Below are 20,447 nucleotides of genomic sequence, written 5' to 3'. Positions count from 1 at the left end.
TTTGTTTTTTTAACATTCAGCAAAGAAACACGCAATTGAACTTCTTCAGAAAAAGGAAAACAGTAGTCAGAAGTATTCAAAACTACTCTTTATTGCTTTATATATTTTATTGTAAACTATTCATACTCCACATCACATACATTCACAACATTCAAAATATACCAAACTGTGTTGAATTCTCTTACTATTATTATTATTATTATTATTATCTGCAGACTTTTGCTAGGTAAAGTCCTTGTTTCATAAATCTTATCCATGTGTTAATATTTGTTACCCTTTTTTGAGTGATATTCTTACATGTATGAAACACACTTTTAGAGACCTATTAAGTCCTATTTAGAAAAGTAATTCACTAATAAACAATGAATTACCCCATTACTGAAACAATTATGCTCAGACATATTTTTACATTCCTTGTGTGTATCAGTATGTCTGCCTTTATCTAATCTGTTGTGTCATGGGACTGAATTGGCATGACTGGAATGTGACTCCAAGGAGTCTCAGTACTCTGGGAAAATGTCCACATGCTACCAACAATCTAAAATTACTTTGTCATAATAGCGCACACTGTACTTTGCTGGTCATAGCCTTGGTAAAAATCCAGCAAGGGGTAAAGCTTGTAGATACTGATAATATTTGAACATGCATTGTATTTGAACAATATACAATTTACTCTATATATTATGTATCTACATTTTAGGCTTATTTTTTATATATTATACGTTTGGACAAGAAAGCCTCAACAGTGCACCATTTTTTTGATAAATGAGTTTAATGTCTATTGGCCAATAAGCAGGTAAAACTTTTATATCTATTAATATCTATAACTGCCCCTAATGTTCTTCTTCATGCTTGTTTATTCCCATTCAAAGCCAGCAAGAGTCTTGAATTATCCATAAGGTCTTGTGACAGAGAACAGTAGCTGGGAGTCTCCCATCATATGATCCCACCAATGCTAGGAGGAAGCAATGATGCACATCCCCTGAGTCATATTAAGCAAGCCACTGCCTCTTTTTAACTAACTCTAAGGCAATATCACTAGACAGTTAAATATGTTTGAAGAACACTAACTGCCAACATGTTATCAACTAACGGACACCCCACCACCCACCACTGATGGGGAGATGGATGACCATGCCATCTGAGACTCATGCCCACGAAAGGCTCAGGCAACACTAGGAACTCAACCACTGTTTCAAAGCGACTGGACTAGGGACAATATATCAAAACTAGAGACCTCCTAATGCATCTAATCTTGGCCTTTACACTTAGTCCCACCGCTACATTTTGCAGTTACAACAAGGGGCAGAATGTCCCAGTTCAGTCTCTTAAGTGGAGGCACACACCAAATAAAAGCCCACAAATGTAGTATATTCTTTGTTATTTTTCATAGCAAGCATTTAAATACTGCAAGTAGTATGTCTGTCTCAGCAGGTAGCTGTGTTCTTTTTCCTCCCAAGGCTTCTGCATGATTTAAAGTGGAACGTGAAAACTGTTACAATTTGGTGTCTCAATCAGCTTTATTGACATGCTTGATAGAAGTATGGACCCAGGGTTCTCTAATTTTGTATGTCAATAACTTTTAATGTATTCCACATCGTCAACAGATCCCTGGATTTCTCAATTCCCTCTCCCCATCCCATCTCAGAGCCCCCAGACAGCACAATTGGTTTTGCTTTCGCTGGGTTGGTAGAATCTCCTTACCTGTCATAAAATAATCTTTTCCCATTATACTGAACCTGAATATCTATTTATCTTATATACATAGATGCTATTCATCAACTACTATTCTACAGTAACAGCTGCCAAAAATAAGCTGAATATCATAATAAAAATATAGAAACCACATAGACTATATTGTCAGTGCCAAAATAAAAGACTTGCATACAAGTGAAAAAAAAAACATTCTGTAATTCTGGTCTGAATGTCTTTAGGGCTGAACAGTGAGCTATTCAGTCTGGTAATTTCCTCCACTTCATAGGCTGCCTATGACTCAGTGGCTGAGTTGAGGCCATGATAGATGTCACCATTAGGGTAGTGAGGCGTGTACTCTTGAATAAGCACTGGTGCGTTTCTGAGCATATCCTGAAAGTGCTCCACCATCTTTGCGTAGGTTTGTCTCTGCAGCACCAGAGGCCTGAAAAGGTTTATTGGTTCTGTGGTCAGGAACATTGTCGGAACCCTGATCTCAGCTGGGACACGAGGATTCCCTATGATAATATGGCTGAGCCTCTTTTCTTGCAGGCTTTTTTGTAGGAAGCCTAACAAGTCTCGCAGCCGTTGGTCCAGGTTCCGTGGCTGCCATGATGAAGATGATTTGCTCAGCAGCAGATGCAAGAGAGCAGTCTTTAAATGGTAGTTTGTGAGAGCACTTCTGCCCGTCAGACCAGTCTGCTTTCTGTGCAAGAAACATACAAGCTGAAGGCAACGCAGGTGGCAAGAGTTTTCTGGAAGGGTCTTTGCCATGTGCTTAAGCAGGTTTCGCTCATAAACAGTGAAAGAAAGATGCCAGTGTACGTCTGAGTTGCTGTCACTGTCTGAAGGAAAGTGTGAGACGAAATATGCGTCCGTGTTCTCAAGCTGAATAGCAGGTGTAATGTTCAGAACGATAACTTTTCCTGACCTGAACCGGACTTTTAACGCTCCAGGAAAGTCCAGGTTGCGGAAAGTGAGCTCAAACTCATATTTGTGAGAGATCCGTCCCCATGCTTTGGTCACAGAGATCTGGAACCACTTCATGACCTGATCTTTAGACAGAAAAGCAGTATTTCTTGAGCACAGCAGCTCCTCCAGGGCATGGTCGTCTGCTTTATTACCATCGCTTCTGTTGTGAATCAGGCACAGCATATCCTCTCCAAGGTTGGCTTTGCCACAGAGGCAGTCTGGGCAATTCCCACTGGTTTTCGTCAACTTAATCCTTCCACATCCTTGCAGGTCCAGTGGGATATCGGAGGGCACACCACACCACAGCTGGAACTGGAAACAATACGGCTCTGGAGTTGTAAACGGCACAATGAGATCACATGTAAGAGGCTTTGAAACTCTCCAAGACTCAAACACGCTGCCCACACCAACAAAGTCCTCGAGTTCCATGTCGACCTCACGGTCACAAATGCTCCTCAGAGCCTCCAGAAGGTCATCCGCAAAGCCCTCCACAAACTCTCGGACCCTCCCGCTCTCACTGATGAAAGGATGAAAGCTGGTCTCGCAGAAGTTGCTGAGGACACCTTTATCTAAGACCAGATGTTTAGCACTCACAGAACCACCACTGGTGCCCCCTTCTTCATCTTCAGCAGGGTCAGGTGTTTCTCCAGGCAGCAGATCCTGCCTACAAACTTCAATAGTGAAGAAAATAACGAGAGAAAGGGCACTCCAGAAGTACCAGCCATAGCTGTCAAGGCCCGAGTTCAGGTCTTCTTTATCAGCCAAAGAAATTTCCAGCTCAAGCCTCTCTCGTTCAGCCTGTAGCCTCTCCTCGTGCTCCTTCATGCGGGCCAAAATATCATCGTCCTGTTCGGGGATGGTGGTGTTTTCCTTTGGGAAGAGCAGCGGGTGGTTGAGGATGGCAGCTGCCACCACCATGCAGACCCGAGCTATGGCTCCTTGCATCGTTAACTTTGTATCTGTGGAAAAGATAGTTACAGCATTAGAAAATGTACGTAATTCTTCTATTAACATTTTTGTCAGTGCCATTTTTGCTATTTCTTTATGAACAAATTGGGATTTCAGCAGACAAACCAAATGATGCTACTGAAATGATACTGCAATTTTACATAATTACATATTAACATAATTAAATATAATTATTATGAGATTTCAAAATAAACTGTATCCCAAATTATGACCTGATATCAACATTTTGTGGCTGACGTTGACTTTAGAAGGTTATAACGAAGTACAACTGTGTGATATACAGGTGCTGGTCAACGAATTAGAATAATTTGAAATAGTGCAATCATGAAATTCTTTGAATGCATTTTTTGTGCAGAAAGCAAATCAGGTGTTCACCGCACCTGTCCTACTCGTTAGACTAATCACAGAACTCGTTACCTGGAAAAAAATTTGCTCAGCTGAGCTTTCCAAAAGGCCCATTTAGGCCATTTAACTGTGACACTGTTGTTTTATTGAATTAGAATAATGGAGAAACCGTTTCATTGAATTAGAATAATTAGGGTTCAAGCACCGAAGGTGCGTAGAACCCTATTGTTTTTGCTAAGATTTTTCTTCTTCTTCTTCTTCTTATTAGGGGTTCGAGCACGTAGTGCTAGAAACCCTATTGTAATTGTTCTGATTATTATTAGGGGTTCGAGCACGTAGTGCTAGAAACCCTATTGTAATTGTTCTGATTATTATTATTATAGTTCTTATTCTTTTTCTGCCATAGAAGTGATTGGGCAGAAGAAACCGTAAGGCCTACAAGGCTGAGACTTGGTCATATGGTAGTACTTCTCACCGCTACTCAGATTCAAAAGATGAGCCCGATCGGCCTCAAGGGGGCGCTATGGCGAAGGTCAACGCGTTTGGCTTCGTAACTCCTACGCCCTGATAGCTAGAGCAAAAGTTCTTGCATTGATTGATTCCTTGGTTAATGGCAAATCAAAAAGGTCAATAGAACCACTAAGCTCCGCCCACTTAGATTTTTTGCTATTTAGCATAATATGCGAAACCTACTTTTGAGAACTTGTCCTAGGGTCATTGACCAATCCTGTCATATTTGGTGTCAAACAACTCAGCAGAGTCCCAAACTCAATAATTATCAAAAAAATTGTGAAATTTGTAAACAATATGGCCGCCATATGCAAATTAATCTTACCGTGGCACACCCAAATTTACTCTAACAGCTGTAACTTTTGAATGCTTAAACCTACACTAATGCCACTTTACAAATTTGATGCCAACATGATTCTGAGGTAGCCCGTCAATCTGTGTAGACATACGCCCCCAGGAGGCGGAGCCAAAGCTAAAAATCTGTTTCTCAGGAAGCGTACAAGCTATGAAGCTCTCCTTTGGCATGTATCATCTATGGCCTATGTCCTAATGTTTTACAGAAGGAAAATTTGATATGCAAATTTTTGCGATCGTTATTAGCCAATAAGTTTCCAGCAAGCTTTTGACAGGCTAAACAATGACCAATCAGGACGATACTTATACCCTACATCAGGGGTCACCAACATGGTGCCCGCGGGCACCAGGTAGCCCGCAAGGACCTTATGAGTAGCCCGCAGGCCTGGTCTAAAAATAGCATTTTTGTTGCTATTCTTTTTTTTTTAAATCACAGTTGCATTGATGTAATTTTAGATTATATTACATTAATATTAGCTTAGAGATAGCCTATAGTTTATATATTATTATACAATATAATGTAATATAATATGTAATATTATATTAAAATATAATATAAAATGTAAACACTTGCAGAGATTTATAATAACAGTGTTGCCTATTGATATCTGTGTCTTCACATAGATGAATGTCATTAATTATTAATAATAACATATAATTAAAGGTAAATTGAGAAAATTTGTAATTTCACGAGTGTGTATCAAACTGGTAGCCCTTCGCATTAATTGGTACCCAAGAAGTAGCTCTCAGGTTCAAAAAGGTTGGTGACCCCTGCCCTACATGTATCTTAGGGTCTTCTATCATCCATTAAAATATGGCGTTGATTGGCCTCAAGGGGGCGCTATAGCAGAAAATCAGTTATATCCAAAGGTACAAGTGGCCTAGGCTTGTTATTCTTTTTGAGTTGTATACTTTGCTGTAGCCTTTACAACTTTGTAATTACATATGTTTACCAAAAATGCAAAGATTTTCATCAGTGGCCAAAAGAGTAAAAATTGCTCTTTTCGAACTTGTCTTTAAGTCCTTAATCAATCAAAACAAAATTGGTCTTGTTGCAATCTTGAGACCCTGTAGGTAAATAATTATCAAAAAAATCTTGACATTTTAACTATTTGAGGCCCATAAACCTTGATCAAACATGTACGTGAAAGCCTTTTCAGAGTTATTTGGCCAAAACTCTGTCAAAGTTTAAAACATGCCAAAACTGTTGAAGCTACTAATTAACAATGACCTTTGAAGTACATGTGCCAAGTATGAGCCAAATAAGTCTTCAGTAGGCTCTACAGTGAAAAAATAACTATTTTCAATTTATTCTATTTATCGCTATTTTCCAACCTAAATGGACAGAAGACAGGAACCTTTCACCCTATCAACACACAAATTTGTGCACATATATATACTGATAATCTGATCTTGATTGCAAATTTTCAGCCAAATCGGACATGTTTTGCCTCTACAACGGCTGGAAAACTACAGCGATTTTGTAGGCCTCAAGCCTGTATTATCGCTTTTTTCAAATCTAAATGGACAGAAGTCAGGAACTTTTGACCCTATTGACACAGAAATTGACATCCATATATAGACTGATATTGTGATCCTGATTGCAAATTTTGAGCCAAATCAGATATTTTTTGCCTCTAATATGGTCAAAGAGCAACAGCCATTTTGTAGGCCATAAGCCTGTATTATCACTTTTTTCAAACCTAAATGGTCAGAAGTCAGGAACCTTTGACCCTATCAACACACAAATTTACATACATGTATATACAGACCACTTGATCATGAGTACCAATTTGGAGCCCAATCGGACTTTTCTTCTCTTTTTAATAAATAGAAACACACTGATAGGGAATGTTCTGTCTTTCTGATAGAGTGATAGATTTCCAGCAGGTTATATGTGGTCTCTTGCTGCGCTCTGGTGGTCATTTGGTGAAACAGCTACAGGTGAATTATTCTAAATTAAAGCTCTGCTGAACTTATTCAATCTTGCTTGTCTTGCTTAATTGAACATATTTATCCTTCTTGTTCATGCTGGTCAGCCGCCTGGGTCATTCTTGTTTATGCTCCACCCACTTAATTTTTTTTTTAAATTTGCATAATATGCAAAACCTACTTTTGAGATCTTGTCCTTGGATCCTTGACCAATCATGACATGTTTGGTGTCAAACAGTTCAGCAGAGCTTACTCCTCAATAATTATTAAAAAAATATTTACATTTATAAACAATATGGCCGCCATATGCAAATGAGTTCTACCATGGTGCAGTAAAATGTCTTTAACACTTATAACTTTTGAATGCTTAACCTGACACTAATACCACTTCAGTCCTTTGATCATTACATGATTCTCAGATACCCTGTCAGTTTAAGTAGACATACACCCCCAGGGGGCGGGGCCAATGCTCGATAGCTGTTTCTCTAGAACTATACAAGCTATCAAGGTCATCCTTGCCAATTATCATCTATGGCCCATGCACTAATGGTACACCAAATGAAAATTTGATATGGACACTTTTGTGGTCACTATTAGCCAATCACATTCCAGCAAGCTTTTAACAGGCGGAATGTTAATCAGGTCAAAACTTATGTACTATTATTGATATTATTGGTTATTAATATGTGCTCTTGTCATGCCTCACTGCTGATTATTGTGGCTTGTATATTTTCAACATAAGAACTGAAGTTGTTTCACCAAATGCCCACTAGAGTGCAGCAAGAGACCACATAAAACCTGATGAACACAACAGCTCAATTTATTAATGCATTTCAACTAGTTTACTCACACCACTCATCTGGCATTGTCATTATGGTCACGCTGGTCACCTAGATTGGTTATGCTGCCCATCCAGCTAGGTCATTCTGGTCATTCACATTGGTCATTATGGTCCTGCTGGTCATTACGCCTTTTTATCATAGCAATGCTGGTCATCCAGCTTGGTCCTACTGGCCAACAACCTTTGCCATGCTGGTCATCCAGTTTGGTGATGCCGGTCAACCAGCAACATGTTTTAAGCCTAACTGGCCTCCAGGGGACTCTTTGTCTGTAACGCTCGAACCCCGTAAATCGCCGCTTGCGGCTATATTTATTATTATTATTCTTTTTCTCCTGTAAAAACAGTTGTGCAGCCTAAACCGTAAGTCATAGAGAAATGAAACTTGGTAGGTAGATGTAGGATCAGTGCATCTCGGTGGACAACAAAAATGGCACCGATTGGTCAAGTGGTGGCGCTATAAACAAGGAAATTCATTTTTCACAATTTTCTCAATAACTCAAAAACCATAAGACCTACATTCAAAATTCTTTTTTTGATGGATTCCTTGGGTCAATACCAACAACTTTCCAATTTGGACCATGCACTTCCGTCTATATAGATTTTGTGCTAATTTGCATAATATGCAAAACCTACTTTTGCAAACTAGTCCTAGGAATTTTGACCAATCCTGGCATGTTTGGTATCAAAACACTCGTGAGAGCATGCGCTTCAATATTCATTAAGAAAAAGTTGAAATATGTAAACAATATGGCCGCCATATGCAAATTAGTCCTTCCGGATATATGCCCCATTCACTTCAAGAGGTAAATTTGGAGCACTGTTTCTCAGCAACCGTGCAACCTAGCAAGTTGAAACTTTGCATGCAGAATCTATCATACAGCCTCTAAAGGATGTTCAAAGGGCAACTTAATCAATCAACATGGCTGAGTACCATCAGCCAATCAGCATTCAGCAGACATTTTGGCAGGCTGAATGTTGCCCAATCTGGATGATATTTGGCAGTTATGTTCAGGTGGAGACACTGTAGTGACCTGCAAAGTGCTGAAACAATCCGCCCACTGGGGGGCGCTGTTCCAAAAAAACGAGTATATGTCAATCATGCTGTACTATTTTGACATCTAATTGTTTTTGCCATATTTAGTACAGTGGCTCTGACAAATTTCTCAATACAACTATGTTTAAAAAGTGCTTTGTTCATTCATAATTGCTAATTGTTTGAAAATAGCTATATTGAAACTACTCTCTGGATATTTGGCCTATCACCTCCATTTCAGTCTTGCTGCACACTGTAGAGTCTCTAGGTAAATGTTCATTAAAAACATTTGTGAAAATTTCACATACAATACTCTCCAGGCATCAAGCAATCTGTGCGTCCTTGGAATTTCTAACCTAAATTGCTGTAACTCTGCAGTATTTGCTGTAATCTCACAATGTTAAAGACCTCTGTACAATATCACTCTGATGAAGCGCCATTTAATACAGAACTAGATTAAGAATAACTTGACATTACATGTCATATCAGAACATTCACTCCTTTGTGCCTCTTCTCAACATTAATAACAGGTGAAAGACTTTTGATCATTTTAAATGTGACAGAATGTCTCCAATTGTGTTAGACCTTCTTACACATCACCATCCTATGCTCTAGTAGGCACCATTGTGCTAGTTGGTGCTTGATGAAGCACCATTTAATTCAGAACTAGATTTATAATAACTTCGTAATTACATGTCATATCAGAACATTCACTCCTTTGTGTTAATTTAAACGTGTTTGGTCAAACATTTCAGCTTGTTCTGCAAAGGTTCAAAGGTCAATCTGAATACCACTTTGTGAACATTCTGGTTGAAGCCACCTGATCAATACCAATAACATGTAGACACCTTTTGACTAGTTCTAACTCACTTAATGAATATCCTACAAAGTTCACTAGATTTACATGTGAATTTAAGCACTGATCAGGTTGAAAGGCCTCTGCTCAACATTAATAACAGGTGAAAAACTTGATAATTTCTAAATGTGACAGGGCATCTCCAATCATATTAGACCTTCTTACACATCACCCTTCAATGCTCCAGTAGGCACCATTGTGCAAGTTGGTGCTTGAACCCGATGATTGCCGCTTGCGGCTATATTTTTTATTATAATTACAATCATCACTTTCTCAGTATTTTGTGGCTGCCCCCTTGGCTTGTATGAGTGCCTGAAGTCTCCGCGGCATCGATTTGACCAGCTTGTCGCAAGTTTCCGCACTCACAGCTTCCCAGGCAGTGGCGATGTTCTGCTTCAGTTGGTCCAGCGTAGTAGGCTTTCTGTCGCGAATTGTCCGCTTGACGATGGCCCAAAGGTTTTCAATGACATTGAGGTCAGGCGAGTTGGCCGGCCATGCCAAAACTTCAAGCTGTTTTTTAGTGAACCAATCTTTGGTCGACTTTGCCGCATGAGCCGGTGCAAGATCCTGTTGAAATATGAAGTCTTCTTCCGACTGTTCCTCAACAGTCGGAATCAGGAACATTTCCAGAACATCTTGATATACGGCAGCATTGACAGTCTTCTTGAGGAAGCAGAGTTTCCCTACACCTCGAGCGGACATGCATCCCCAGACCATAACGCTCCGGGGAAACTTGACGGATCTTTTCACGCACTCGTGGTTGTAGGTTTCGCCACCACGACGCCAGACACGAGGACCTTGGTCACCGAAGGAGATGCAGAAGCGTGATTCGTCACTGAAGACCACTTTCTGCCAGTCTTCAGCAGTCCACTCGCCGTGTTCTTTGGCCCACTTCAGCCGTTTCTCCATTTGTTTCTTGTTCAGCATCGGTTTTACTGCTGGAACGCGAGATTTGAAGCAGAGTTCGCGCAGACGACGGTAAGTGGTTGATCTGGAGACGTCAGCGCCGGTCTGCTTGTTCCACAAGTCGGTGAGCTCGGAAGTGGACTTGAACCGGTTGCTGACTGCGATCTTTCTCAGCTGCTTGTTGTTGCGAGCAGAAGTTTTTCGGACGCCGGAACAGTTGGTGCGCTTGCTGCAGTTTTTCTTGAGAGCTTTGCAGACGGAAGACTGGCTGATGCCGAGCTGCTCAGCAATTTTAGTTTGGGTCAAGCCTTGTTGGCGAAGGGCTTGAATTTGAGCCACTATTCCGGTTGAGAGGTCGCGCTGCTTACCCATGATTGATTTTACAACTTAGAAATTCTACTCAACCCTGACTTTATACTGCACAGTGAACACTCTTCACAGAAAACAAAAATTCAAGCATTTATTCTAATTCAATGAAACGGTTTCTCCATTATTCTAATTCAATAAAACAACAGTGTCACAGTTAAATGGCCTAAATGGGCCTTTTGGAAAGCTCAGCTGAGCATATTTTTTTCCAGGTAACGAGTTCTGTGATTAGTCTAACGAGTAGGACAGGTGCGGTGAACACCTGATTTGCTTTCTGCACAAAAAATGCATTCAAAGAATTTCATGATTGCACTATTTCAAATTATTCTAATTCGTTGACCAGCACCTGTATGTTGGAGATACGTGCTTTTCTTTGGAGAGTGACAATATTTACCTTTTTTTTTTTTTTAACTTATTGGAGCTTAAACCTTAAATTAAAAAAAACATTCTCCTTACAGTCTAAAAATGTTACTATAAAATGTAAGAAAAGCTTTGCGCTATATGGATCAACTTATTGCTTCAATGCTTTCTGCAAAAACTTTGTCATACTCACATTAGACCCCCCCCTCTTCAGCTAAACTAAAAATAGATATTGAGAGACACTCAATGTGAGTCCTGTGATGCACAACGCTGTCTGCTAACACACCGTGTGGAAGGAAGTCAGATAGCTTCTGTAGAGCATTTTGAGAACCTAGCAAGATAAATTACCATCTACTGATAATGCTGTTTCCACAACTTAAATGATTAACTAAATAAACTAAAGTATTTCAAAAGATGACCTTTTTTATGCAATTATTTTGTTTAGCAAATGCATCACAGAACCATGATGTCTCCTATATTACTTCAGTTTTTAGATTACCTACTGCACAGCTTCTGCAATAGTTCAGTAGAGTTAATAAAGCTTGTCCAAAAGAACAACACCGGAAGGAAGCCAATATATACAAAGAGGGAAGTTACGTAATTTGTAGTGATCTACTCCTGAGAAACTGAGTTGAACTAGAATGTACAACACTTACACACAAAATCAAACAAATGAACAAGTAAAAATAAAGACCAACTATGAACAAAAGCCAAACTAAACAGGACATATCACACAGGATTCTAACTGTGCACTGTCTACCTTTCTATTTATCTAGACATTTTAATAGACATTTCAAAAGAGGAGCGTTCTGGCATTCATAAAATTAGCAATTAATGGAATTTAGTGCAGCAACCCATCTCTCAGCCACATTTTTAAATTCTACATCAGTTTTTTGTTTGCATCATCAGTAAACGTCCACTGATATATATACACTCTGAATATCTGAATATTTTAACATCCCAGTAGTAGTGCCTAATAGAAAACTTGGCAGAATGTGGCAAACAACTCTTTGTGGCTGTTCACAGGCTCTTACCACCTTCAAGATACACTATGTTTGGTAAAAAGAATGTGGATAGTAATCCTGATTACTGAATACAGTTGTTTTAGCCACTGCCATTTTAAACAGGTATATATATATAAATTTAAACAAACAGCCATGCATTTTCCATTGATGAACTTGACAGCAGAACAGTTAAGTCTAGGGTACAACAACTTCGTATTGCATCGTATGGCAATTATTTTTTTTACATTTATGTCCAACAACCTAATGTAGCTGTGATGGTCTGATATACTCCATAGTGTTGGCCATATAGTGTACATAATCAAATAGAGTATGTTTCTAGTTTTTTTTTTTTTTAAGGAAAATTTCCCTTTTATCAGGGCACCAATGTAGGCAGCAAGTAGGAATGTTTACAACAGACAGTAGTAATAGCAAAAGTTGAACTTCTGATTTTTTTTTTTTGTATTTACAATGGCTGTAGTGTATTGTAGTGTCAAGCAGATATCATTTAGTCAGATGTGTATTGACTGTTGGTTGCAAGCAAATTAATATTTTTCTTGTCTTTTTATTATATTTTGTTAATCATAAACTAAAAACTAAATTTGTAACATTTTACAACATTCCTTCTCTCATTATGATATGGACCAGAGATCAGAATTTTGAGAATTTTTCTAAAATTTTCTAAAATATTGAGACAGAAAGTGTCACACCGTGTTTAAATATCTGTGTAAACACATGGCTGCATGGCATGCATGCCTAAATTAATTGTATAAACACGATCAGAGAGCCAAATTTAGTCATGACGCATTCTGCATCAAAGCCAACTGGAAAATAATTATCTTCCCTAAAGACTCAGTCTATCTGTAAGTGGGAGTAACAAGTGGATTCCAACAGAGATACTCTGCAACAAGGTGTGAATGTTCCACCTTGAAAGACCACAGGAGTCACTGGACACATCATCCCGCTTTAGCCTAGCTGAGACATGCACATAGGCCTGTCTTGATAGGTATGTGAATGACTTATAGTGCAATATATGGACATGACTACCATCACTTTTGCTGACCTCAATAATCACTAATGTGTTCACTCATAAGCATGTTTGTATGTGAGACTGAAGCTTGGGGCAAATAAAAACATTCAAATATAAGCTGCAAACATTTGATAAGCATTACAATTTGACAAAAAGCAAACATCAGATTATATTTAACAAAGCCCTTATGTTTTGAGAAACATCTCCTATTCTTGCCTTTTTTAAATTAATAACCCTAAAGAAACTTTATTTAAACTAAATTGTTTTTTAACAAAAATAACTTACAAAAAATAACAGAAAATTACTGATTTCTTCCAATAAGAAAAAAAAGCTGGATTAATGATCATTTGTTGATAGAACTTGTTTATCATGGGTCAATATATTTTTAGAAACAGAAGATAAATAAATATATATTTATTTAATATTCATGAATCGATTATATGAGTCCAACATGGGCCAGAACTAAAATGTTTAAGGAAACAAACAAACAAAAAGAAAAGCCTTAAAAAAGAAAACATTTTAAACAAATCCAAAAATAAGAGTGTGTCAAGGATAGGAAGTGTGTAAACTGAGCAGTGCTGCATGCAATTTTAGTTCTCCGGGGCTGGATTTTTTTTACACTTACAACCTGTTTTATAGTTTCAGAATGCTAGCTATATATTAATGCTAACTTAAACATTAATAATATTAGTCATGTTAATATACAGCTCTGGAAAAAAAAAGAGACCACTTCAGTTTTGAACCGGTTTATCTGATATCTGATATAAGTATATGTTTGAGTAAAATTAACATTGTTGTTTTATTCTATAAACTATGGACAACATCTCTCCCAAATTCCAAATAAAAATATTGACATTTAGAGCATTTATTTGCAGAAAATTAGAAATGGCTGAAATAACAAAAAAGACTCAGAGCTTTCAGACCTCAAATAATGCACCGAAAACAAGTTCATATTCATAAAGTTCAGAAATCAATATTTGGTGGAATAACCCTAGTTTTTAATCACAGTTTTCATGCATCTTGTCATATTCTCCTCCACCAGTCTAACACACTGCTTAACTGCGTAACTTTATGCCATTACAGTAATTGTCACTTTGAAAAATAAGGTTAGCTGCTTTCATGTCAACGTCAACGGTGCTGAATAACTCCCCCGTTGTAGTGTATGTAACTGAATAGCGTTAAAGCAACGTTTAGCCCATTAATAAAATAATAGCTACAATACTCGTGTTTGCTGTGGTCAGATGGGTGTGTCTGAAAGATGGAGAAGAGGTAAATGAATGCTACTCAGTTTCCTGAACAACTTTGAGCTAGGTAACATTAATGTAAGGCTACATCACGCCACACACAGGCAAACTGGTTTCAGACCAGCAAGATTCAGAAACACTAACCCCCATCCCCCCAAAACCCTTCAGAATACAAGAGAAAACACAAACCTGCCCTTTATTCCGAGACTCTGCGGACTGAGGGCTCCTTCATCGCGGTGGAGTGAGGAAGAGAAAGTGGCGCCATAAGAGCAGCAGCAGCTGAACGAGAGTTGGCTGTTTCCTCTCAGTCTGTTAGGGACTCTTGGTGGAGAAGCATGTTTGGTCATTTCCTGGAAACCTCCAGCCTCCACATGAGGCCTTTTTTCCCTCTACTATAAAAAGATCATGGGCTGGACCACTAGAGTTTACTCAGCTCACACTCACGTGTGCACAACACACACAAAACACAGCTTTAGTAGTCAAGCAAAACAAAACATACTTCACTAAAAACTTTATATTATTACTTTTTTCTTTTGTAACAAATAAATTAACAGCTTCCCTTAAAAACGTTTCCTTTTTTTTTCAAATAAACGTAAAACAGTGTAAGAATCATATGATTTGTCTCTAAATATCAATTGTTACATAGGTTTATGGTTTATGAAAGATAAAACATTAAAGATAAAAAAACATTACACAGCTCTGAGAAAATAAGAGACCAAGAGTAAAACCAGAATGTATTTTAAATTCTTCAAAATATGCTCCTCTTGCTTAGATCGCAGATTTTGGATCTTGGGTGGATTTTTTAGTCACCTCAGTTAACAGTTTTGCTGAACTCAAAATTTAATTACTTAAACTTCTTGCATCAGTTGTAAAGAGCTGTAGAGTTGGTATACAGTGAATAGCCATATTTGAGTAATAATCTAATCCTTATAATGGCACAAACTGCTTAACTGGGAAAATTAAAAATACATTGAGAAATAAAGGTCAGTCAGTTGAAAACATTGTGAGAAACACTTTAAAAGTATCCACAATCCACAAGTACAGTCACATAGACCATCAAAAACTTTATGATAAAACTCCACTAAAACACAATATATCATATTTCAGCATTAACATTGCAATAAGGGATGCAGTTTCACATAGTTTTATTTGATAGATTTTTTTTTTGCTGTTTAAAAAATACAATTCTCATTATCAAATGTGCATTATTAATATTGTAACATGTTAGATTATCGAGTTCTGGTAAAAAAATAAATCTTTTTTATGTTGTATTATATATATATATATATATATATATATATATATATATATATATATATATATATATATATATATATATATATATATATATATATAGACACATGAAATATTGCATTGTCAGTGCAATATGAAGCAGCCCTAGTATATAGCACATTGTGAATCAAGTGTGAGTGTGGAATCAGCATGGCTGAGTCACTTCTCCATCAGCAGAGGGTGCAATGGTGTGGGCCTTCAATTCACACCATCCTGCCAGCTATCCAGTAATGAAGGAAATATGGAATCATGGAAAGAGTGCAGCCTTCGGCAAGTACACCTAATAACATAATATCCTTATTACTTATACAGAATATTTATAGTGACAGCAAAGTTATTTACTTGGCAACCTTCAGATCTCAGAAAAATATATACTTTCCTGTCATAGCCTGGAGAAACATGGGGTGTGTTTTTGATGTGTCCTCCCAGAAAGTATTTGACTTAGAGAGACTGCATTTTGGTGAGTACTGAAATAAAACTTAAAATAATTACATTCAGGAGACTCTCTTCACAAAGCATGCAGTAGGAACTCTTTTACTCGATTATTGGGTGGCTCTGCACCTGTTGGGTGTGTCAGAGGTAGGCAAAGTAGCTGTGTTTTTTTCAGTGGTGTCATCAGGAGGCTCTCAACACCACAGCAGGGGTTGTTTCTTTGACTGGAAGATATTTAATTGGATGATTTTACAATTTTTTAAGAGATAGGTAAGAGAATTATGATTAAAACCTAGTCACTTAAGTCTGATGTAAACTTTTATTTCCTTTCTTTTTTTTTCTTTAATAAGACTGTTGACTTGAGGAAGATATCAATACTGATTTAAGCTAATTCTACACCAGCAGTAAGTAAGCTTTTACTTTTTAAAGTGTTTTAGACAAAAGTCTGTTTAAATTTATTCTCTCTGTTTATATATAACCGAGTATACTTGGGCTCAAACTTTGCTATGGATCGCCTGAAGCTCGTTCTGCAATATTTCCAATCAAATTCCGAGTCCATCTCCAATGGTATCTGTGTGATCTTAGCACTTGTAAGTGTGAAGCTCTACACAAGTTTTGATTTCAACTGCCCGTGTATACCTCAGTATAACAAACTGTACGCTCTGGGGGTCATGTTTGTGCCCCCTGTTATACTCTTCCTATTGGGAGTAATGATAAATCGGCATACTGGAGTGATGATGGAAGAATGGGCCAGACCACCAGGCCAGAGGACAAAAAATCCAGCTGTTATAAAGTAAGCATCCTTTCTCATATACGCTGGTTCCAGTTTGTATTTGCTCAGTTGATTAAAAATACGACTCTTCTGCAGATATTTGTTCTCAGCTATGCTGCAGCGAGCCCTGTTAGCCCCCATGGTGTGGATCCTGGTGACTCTGCTGGATGGAAAGTGTTTCATTTGTGCGTTCAGCATGAGTGTGGACCCCAAACACTTCACTGGCTTACCCAACAACACTGGTTTGGATCTGGTTAAGATCCTGGCCAAGGTGCCCTGCAAGGAGGACATCATCTTCAGAAACAGCAGTTTTCGTAAAGCAGTCTCACGCTATGTGCGCTGTTACTCCCAAGTAAGTAAATCTGTTCCATATTGATGTTAAAATATTGATGTTAAAATTGAAGTGTTAACTGCAGAAGATGGCTTGTTAGTGAGGCTAAGCACTGGCCAGTGTGCTCATGGCATGGCCATGTAAATTATCAGTGTTTCAGTGATTTCATTTCTGAAGATGTGCAGACATTTATCATCCCTTGATCCATAGTGTCACGTGTACTAGAAAGAGTGTCATAGAAGGCATTACCGAACAATGCTGAATTAGGTGGTAATGATCGTGATCGTGGTGTTGTGCTGAATTCCGCACCCCCTTACGGAGTGTATTTCTAAGTAAATTTAAAGCGCTTTTATCAAGAAGATGGTGCGTATGCGCTGCCAGAAGGTGGTGCTTTTCATGGCTGGGGTGCAGATTTCGGCACTAAAGGCTGCAGGTGACATGACTATTTTTCATTATTTCTCAGGAGTCGGCATAGCTTTAAACAGCATCTTGGGTATTTTCATTTTCTAAAAAAAGTTAAAGCCAAGAAGACGTACATGCGCGTTCCTGAGAGGGGTTGCTTTTCCTGGCGGGGGTGCTAAATTCGGCGCAACACTGGCAATGTTTCGCTAGAATTGTCCATGCAAACAGTGAAATGACTCGGTACTAGACTCATGTCCCATTACATTTGGCATGCCAGTGTAAAACCTCTACACAGCAGTGTGATGTGTTTTTGTCTGATTGATTTCAACTTAATTGCAGAACATTAACTACTCAGCAATTAACTGTTTCTACAAAGTAATTACAACTACTATGTAAAATAATCCTGGAACTTCTTAAGGTAAAGCAACCAATTGTTGGCTCTGAAGATACAGCACAGTTTGTAAAATATTTAAGTTTACGGTTGATCAAGGTTTTTTATACTTTTTATACAAATGTTCTTCAAATGTTATTTTTTTTTAACAAATTTGTCTGTATTTTGGTACACAACCAATGTCTTGTGATAGTATTAATCTATGCACTCTGCATTCTTTTAGGCAATAGGCTGGTCCATCCTCCTCTTCCTTATTCTGCTGGGTGCTGTGGCTCGGGTCATCAAACCATGCTTTAATCATGCCATCTTCCTCCAGACACGTTACTGGAGCAATTACCTGGACATTGAGCAGAAGCTCTTTGACGAGACTTGTGTTCTTCATGCCAGAGAGTTTGCCAGAAAATGTGTAGTGCAATTCTTCGAGGGCATGCATGATGACATGAATCTCAGACTGCCACTTCCACACACTCTCAGATCCAGAAAAGGTAACAGCGAATACGAGGAAGAGGAGCGACTGCATGGTATAACCAGAAAGGATCAGATGGATCACTTGCTTCAAACCTGGTACCAATGCAGACCAGAGCTGGATGTGACCAAGGAAGCCTATAAGCCCAGTGTGTGCATTACCTGGGAGGATCATAAGGGTCACATTATTTACTCAGATGTGTGAATTAAAAAAAAAAAATAAAGATTTGTGTTTGTTTTATAATTGTTTGTGTATCTTTAGTCTACGATGGTGTGATCCTCTGTGTTTATTGGAAATATAAATATTAAGTAAGTTACATTTCTGTTTGTGGAGTAAGAAAATTATATCTTAATTCATTTTATTTTTTTCAAAAAGTTTAATAAACCATAAACATTTCATAAATGTTCCTTCTTTATCACAACTTTAGAAATAAGAAGAACTGAAGTTTTGGAATGATACATATTTTTAAAAAAAGATACATGCAGAGCACTGTGTCAAAACAGTTCCCAGGATGCTTTTTCCAGATTTACCACTATTGTATATTGCCTCTAAACATATATATTTTTTTATTTACATGTTTACATTGCTCATTTTATTTCTTATTTTAAATATATTATATACAATTCAATTTACATATCCTTCTTGTTTTTTATATAAGTGGACTGTTATCAAAGTTGTACCGTGTATGACTGTACATAAGACAAATTAAAACTGTGAACATTTCATTCACAAAAACCCAGGACACGTAGTTCAATGGGCATATTATGTAGAAAATAAATTCCAATGCAATATTTTACATCAAAACTCTCTGAAAGGCTTGTGACTCATTTATGCTTTATGTGAAATACAGATACTGATACACATAGAGTATTTCATATTATCTGTATTTGTGCACATTCTCTGAAAGGACCTGGGCTCTGTTGAGAACAGTTTCTGGTTCCCAGTTCTGCATATTCATTTTATCTGAAAAGCAACTGCATGCCTTGTCACATTTTTTGGTGTTATACAAATTTATTTCTGAAAGGTTCTATTTGAAGCCAGTTAGAAGAACAATTTAACTAAGCAAAGAACAATTTAATTATCCAACTGGTTTAATTAAGGTGTGTTGCTTTTACTACAGAATTCCTGTAGAGTTTATGCTAGAACAGAGTATATGGTGCTGTAAACAGAGGTCTGAGGCTTTAGCCACTCAAGTTAAATGTTTGCATGCTAAGATTTGATTGCACCAGGATTTTATTTGCTTAGTTTTTGCATGTCTTTCAAAACATAGCCTTTACTCAGCAGCAAGGACAGGGTTACAGGATGCAAATGCTATATTGGAGATTCAAACCACAGTGCAAAAGCATTATTAAACAAGCCTGCAAACATAAGTGAGCTGTTGGGATTTTATTTGATTTCCAGACTTTTTAAACTGTAGAATTTTTATTACATTTACATTTAAGGAATTTTCAGACACCTGACCAGTGTGGGTTTTTTCAAATGTTCAGGCTTTGTTTAACTGCTGTTTAAATAACTGACTGGCCTCAGATATCTACTTTGATGTCAGCGTAAACTAATAATCTTACAATAGTTTTCTTATGCTATTATAAAGCAGCACAATTCTGGGATACTTTCAGATAATGTTCAGGACTCCATAGAACCAGGGGTTTGTTATTGACAGTGACAAAGAAAAAAATCCCTCACAACTACAAAAAAGAACCATGTAAGAAACCAAGATTCAAGTTGCACCAATCCTCCTCTGGTCAAATCTGTTGTGTGCCTTTATGAATGCATAAGAAAAGTTTTGCAAGTTTTTCAGTTTGCTCTGACATCAAAGCAGATATATAAGACCAATGAGAGCTTCAAACAGCAGTTGAACAAAGCCTGAACATTTGGATAAAGCCACACTGGCCCAGTAAAGGAAAGGTGGGGCCCAAGCTGAGGTCTATAGCATATGTATGCAAACCATC

General features: G+C 37.8%; 2 protein-coding genes across 2 annotated transcripts; one reads left to right on the top strand and one right to left on the bottom strand.

The window, feature by feature from the left end:
- Positions 1-73: 73 nt before the first annotated feature.
- LOC103033082 (inositol 1,4,5-trisphosphate receptor interacting protein) lies at positions 74-14,763 on the bottom strand. Its single transcript, XM_007252258.4, has 2 exons — positions 14,601-14,763; positions 74-3,623 (listed from the first exon to the last, which is right to left on the bottom strand). The coding sequence occupies exon 2, from the start codon at positions 3,607-3,609 to the stop codon at positions 1,987-1,989; it is 1,623 nt and encodes a 540-aa protein (XP_007252320.2). The 5' UTR covers positions 3,610-3,623; positions 14,601-14,763; the 3' UTR covers positions 74-1,986.
- A 1,571-nt stretch (positions 14,764-16,334) lies between these two features.
- calhm3 (calcium homeostasis modulator 3) lies at positions 16,335-18,860 on the top strand. The gene is made up of 3 exons (XM_007252256.4): positions 16,335-16,929; positions 17,005-17,260; positions 18,256-18,860. The coding sequence occupies exons 1-3, from the start codon at positions 16,643-16,645 to the stop codon at positions 18,700-18,702; spliced, it is 990 nt and encodes a 329-aa protein (XP_007252318.1). The 5' UTR covers positions 16,335-16,642; the 3' UTR covers positions 18,703-18,860.
- Positions 18,861-20,447: the final 1,587 nt, after the last annotated feature.

This window comes from Astyanax mexicanus, chromosome 7 (genome assembly GCF_023375975.1).
Source record: "Astyanax mexicanus isolate ESR-SI-001 chromosome 7, AstMex3_surface, whole genome shotgun sequence".
Classification (NCBI taxonomy): domain Eukaryota; kingdom Metazoa; phylum Chordata; class Actinopteri; order Characiformes; family Acestrorhamphidae; genus Astyanax; species Astyanax mexicanus.
This window is presented reverse-complemented; position numbering and strand designations above follow the sequence as displayed.

Bases quoted from the DNA above. Each gene is read 5' to 3' on its own strand.
- LOC103033082 (XM_007252258.4), bottom strand. From the start codon at position 3,609: ATGCAAGGAGCCATAGCTCGGGTCTGCATGGTGGTGGCAGCTGCCATC.
- calhm3 (XM_007252256.4), top strand. From the start codon at position 16,643: ATGGATCGCCTGAAGCTCGTTCTGCAATATTTCCAATCAAATTCCGAG. The intron at 16,930-17,004 runs GTAAGCATCCTT...ACTCTTCTGCAG, and splicing joins AAAAATCCAGCTGTTATAAA to ATATTTGTTCTCAGCTATGC. The intron at 17,261-18,255 runs GTAAGTAAATCT...GCATTCTTTTAG, and splicing joins ATGTGCGCTGTTACTCCCAA to GCAATAGGCTGGTCCATCCT.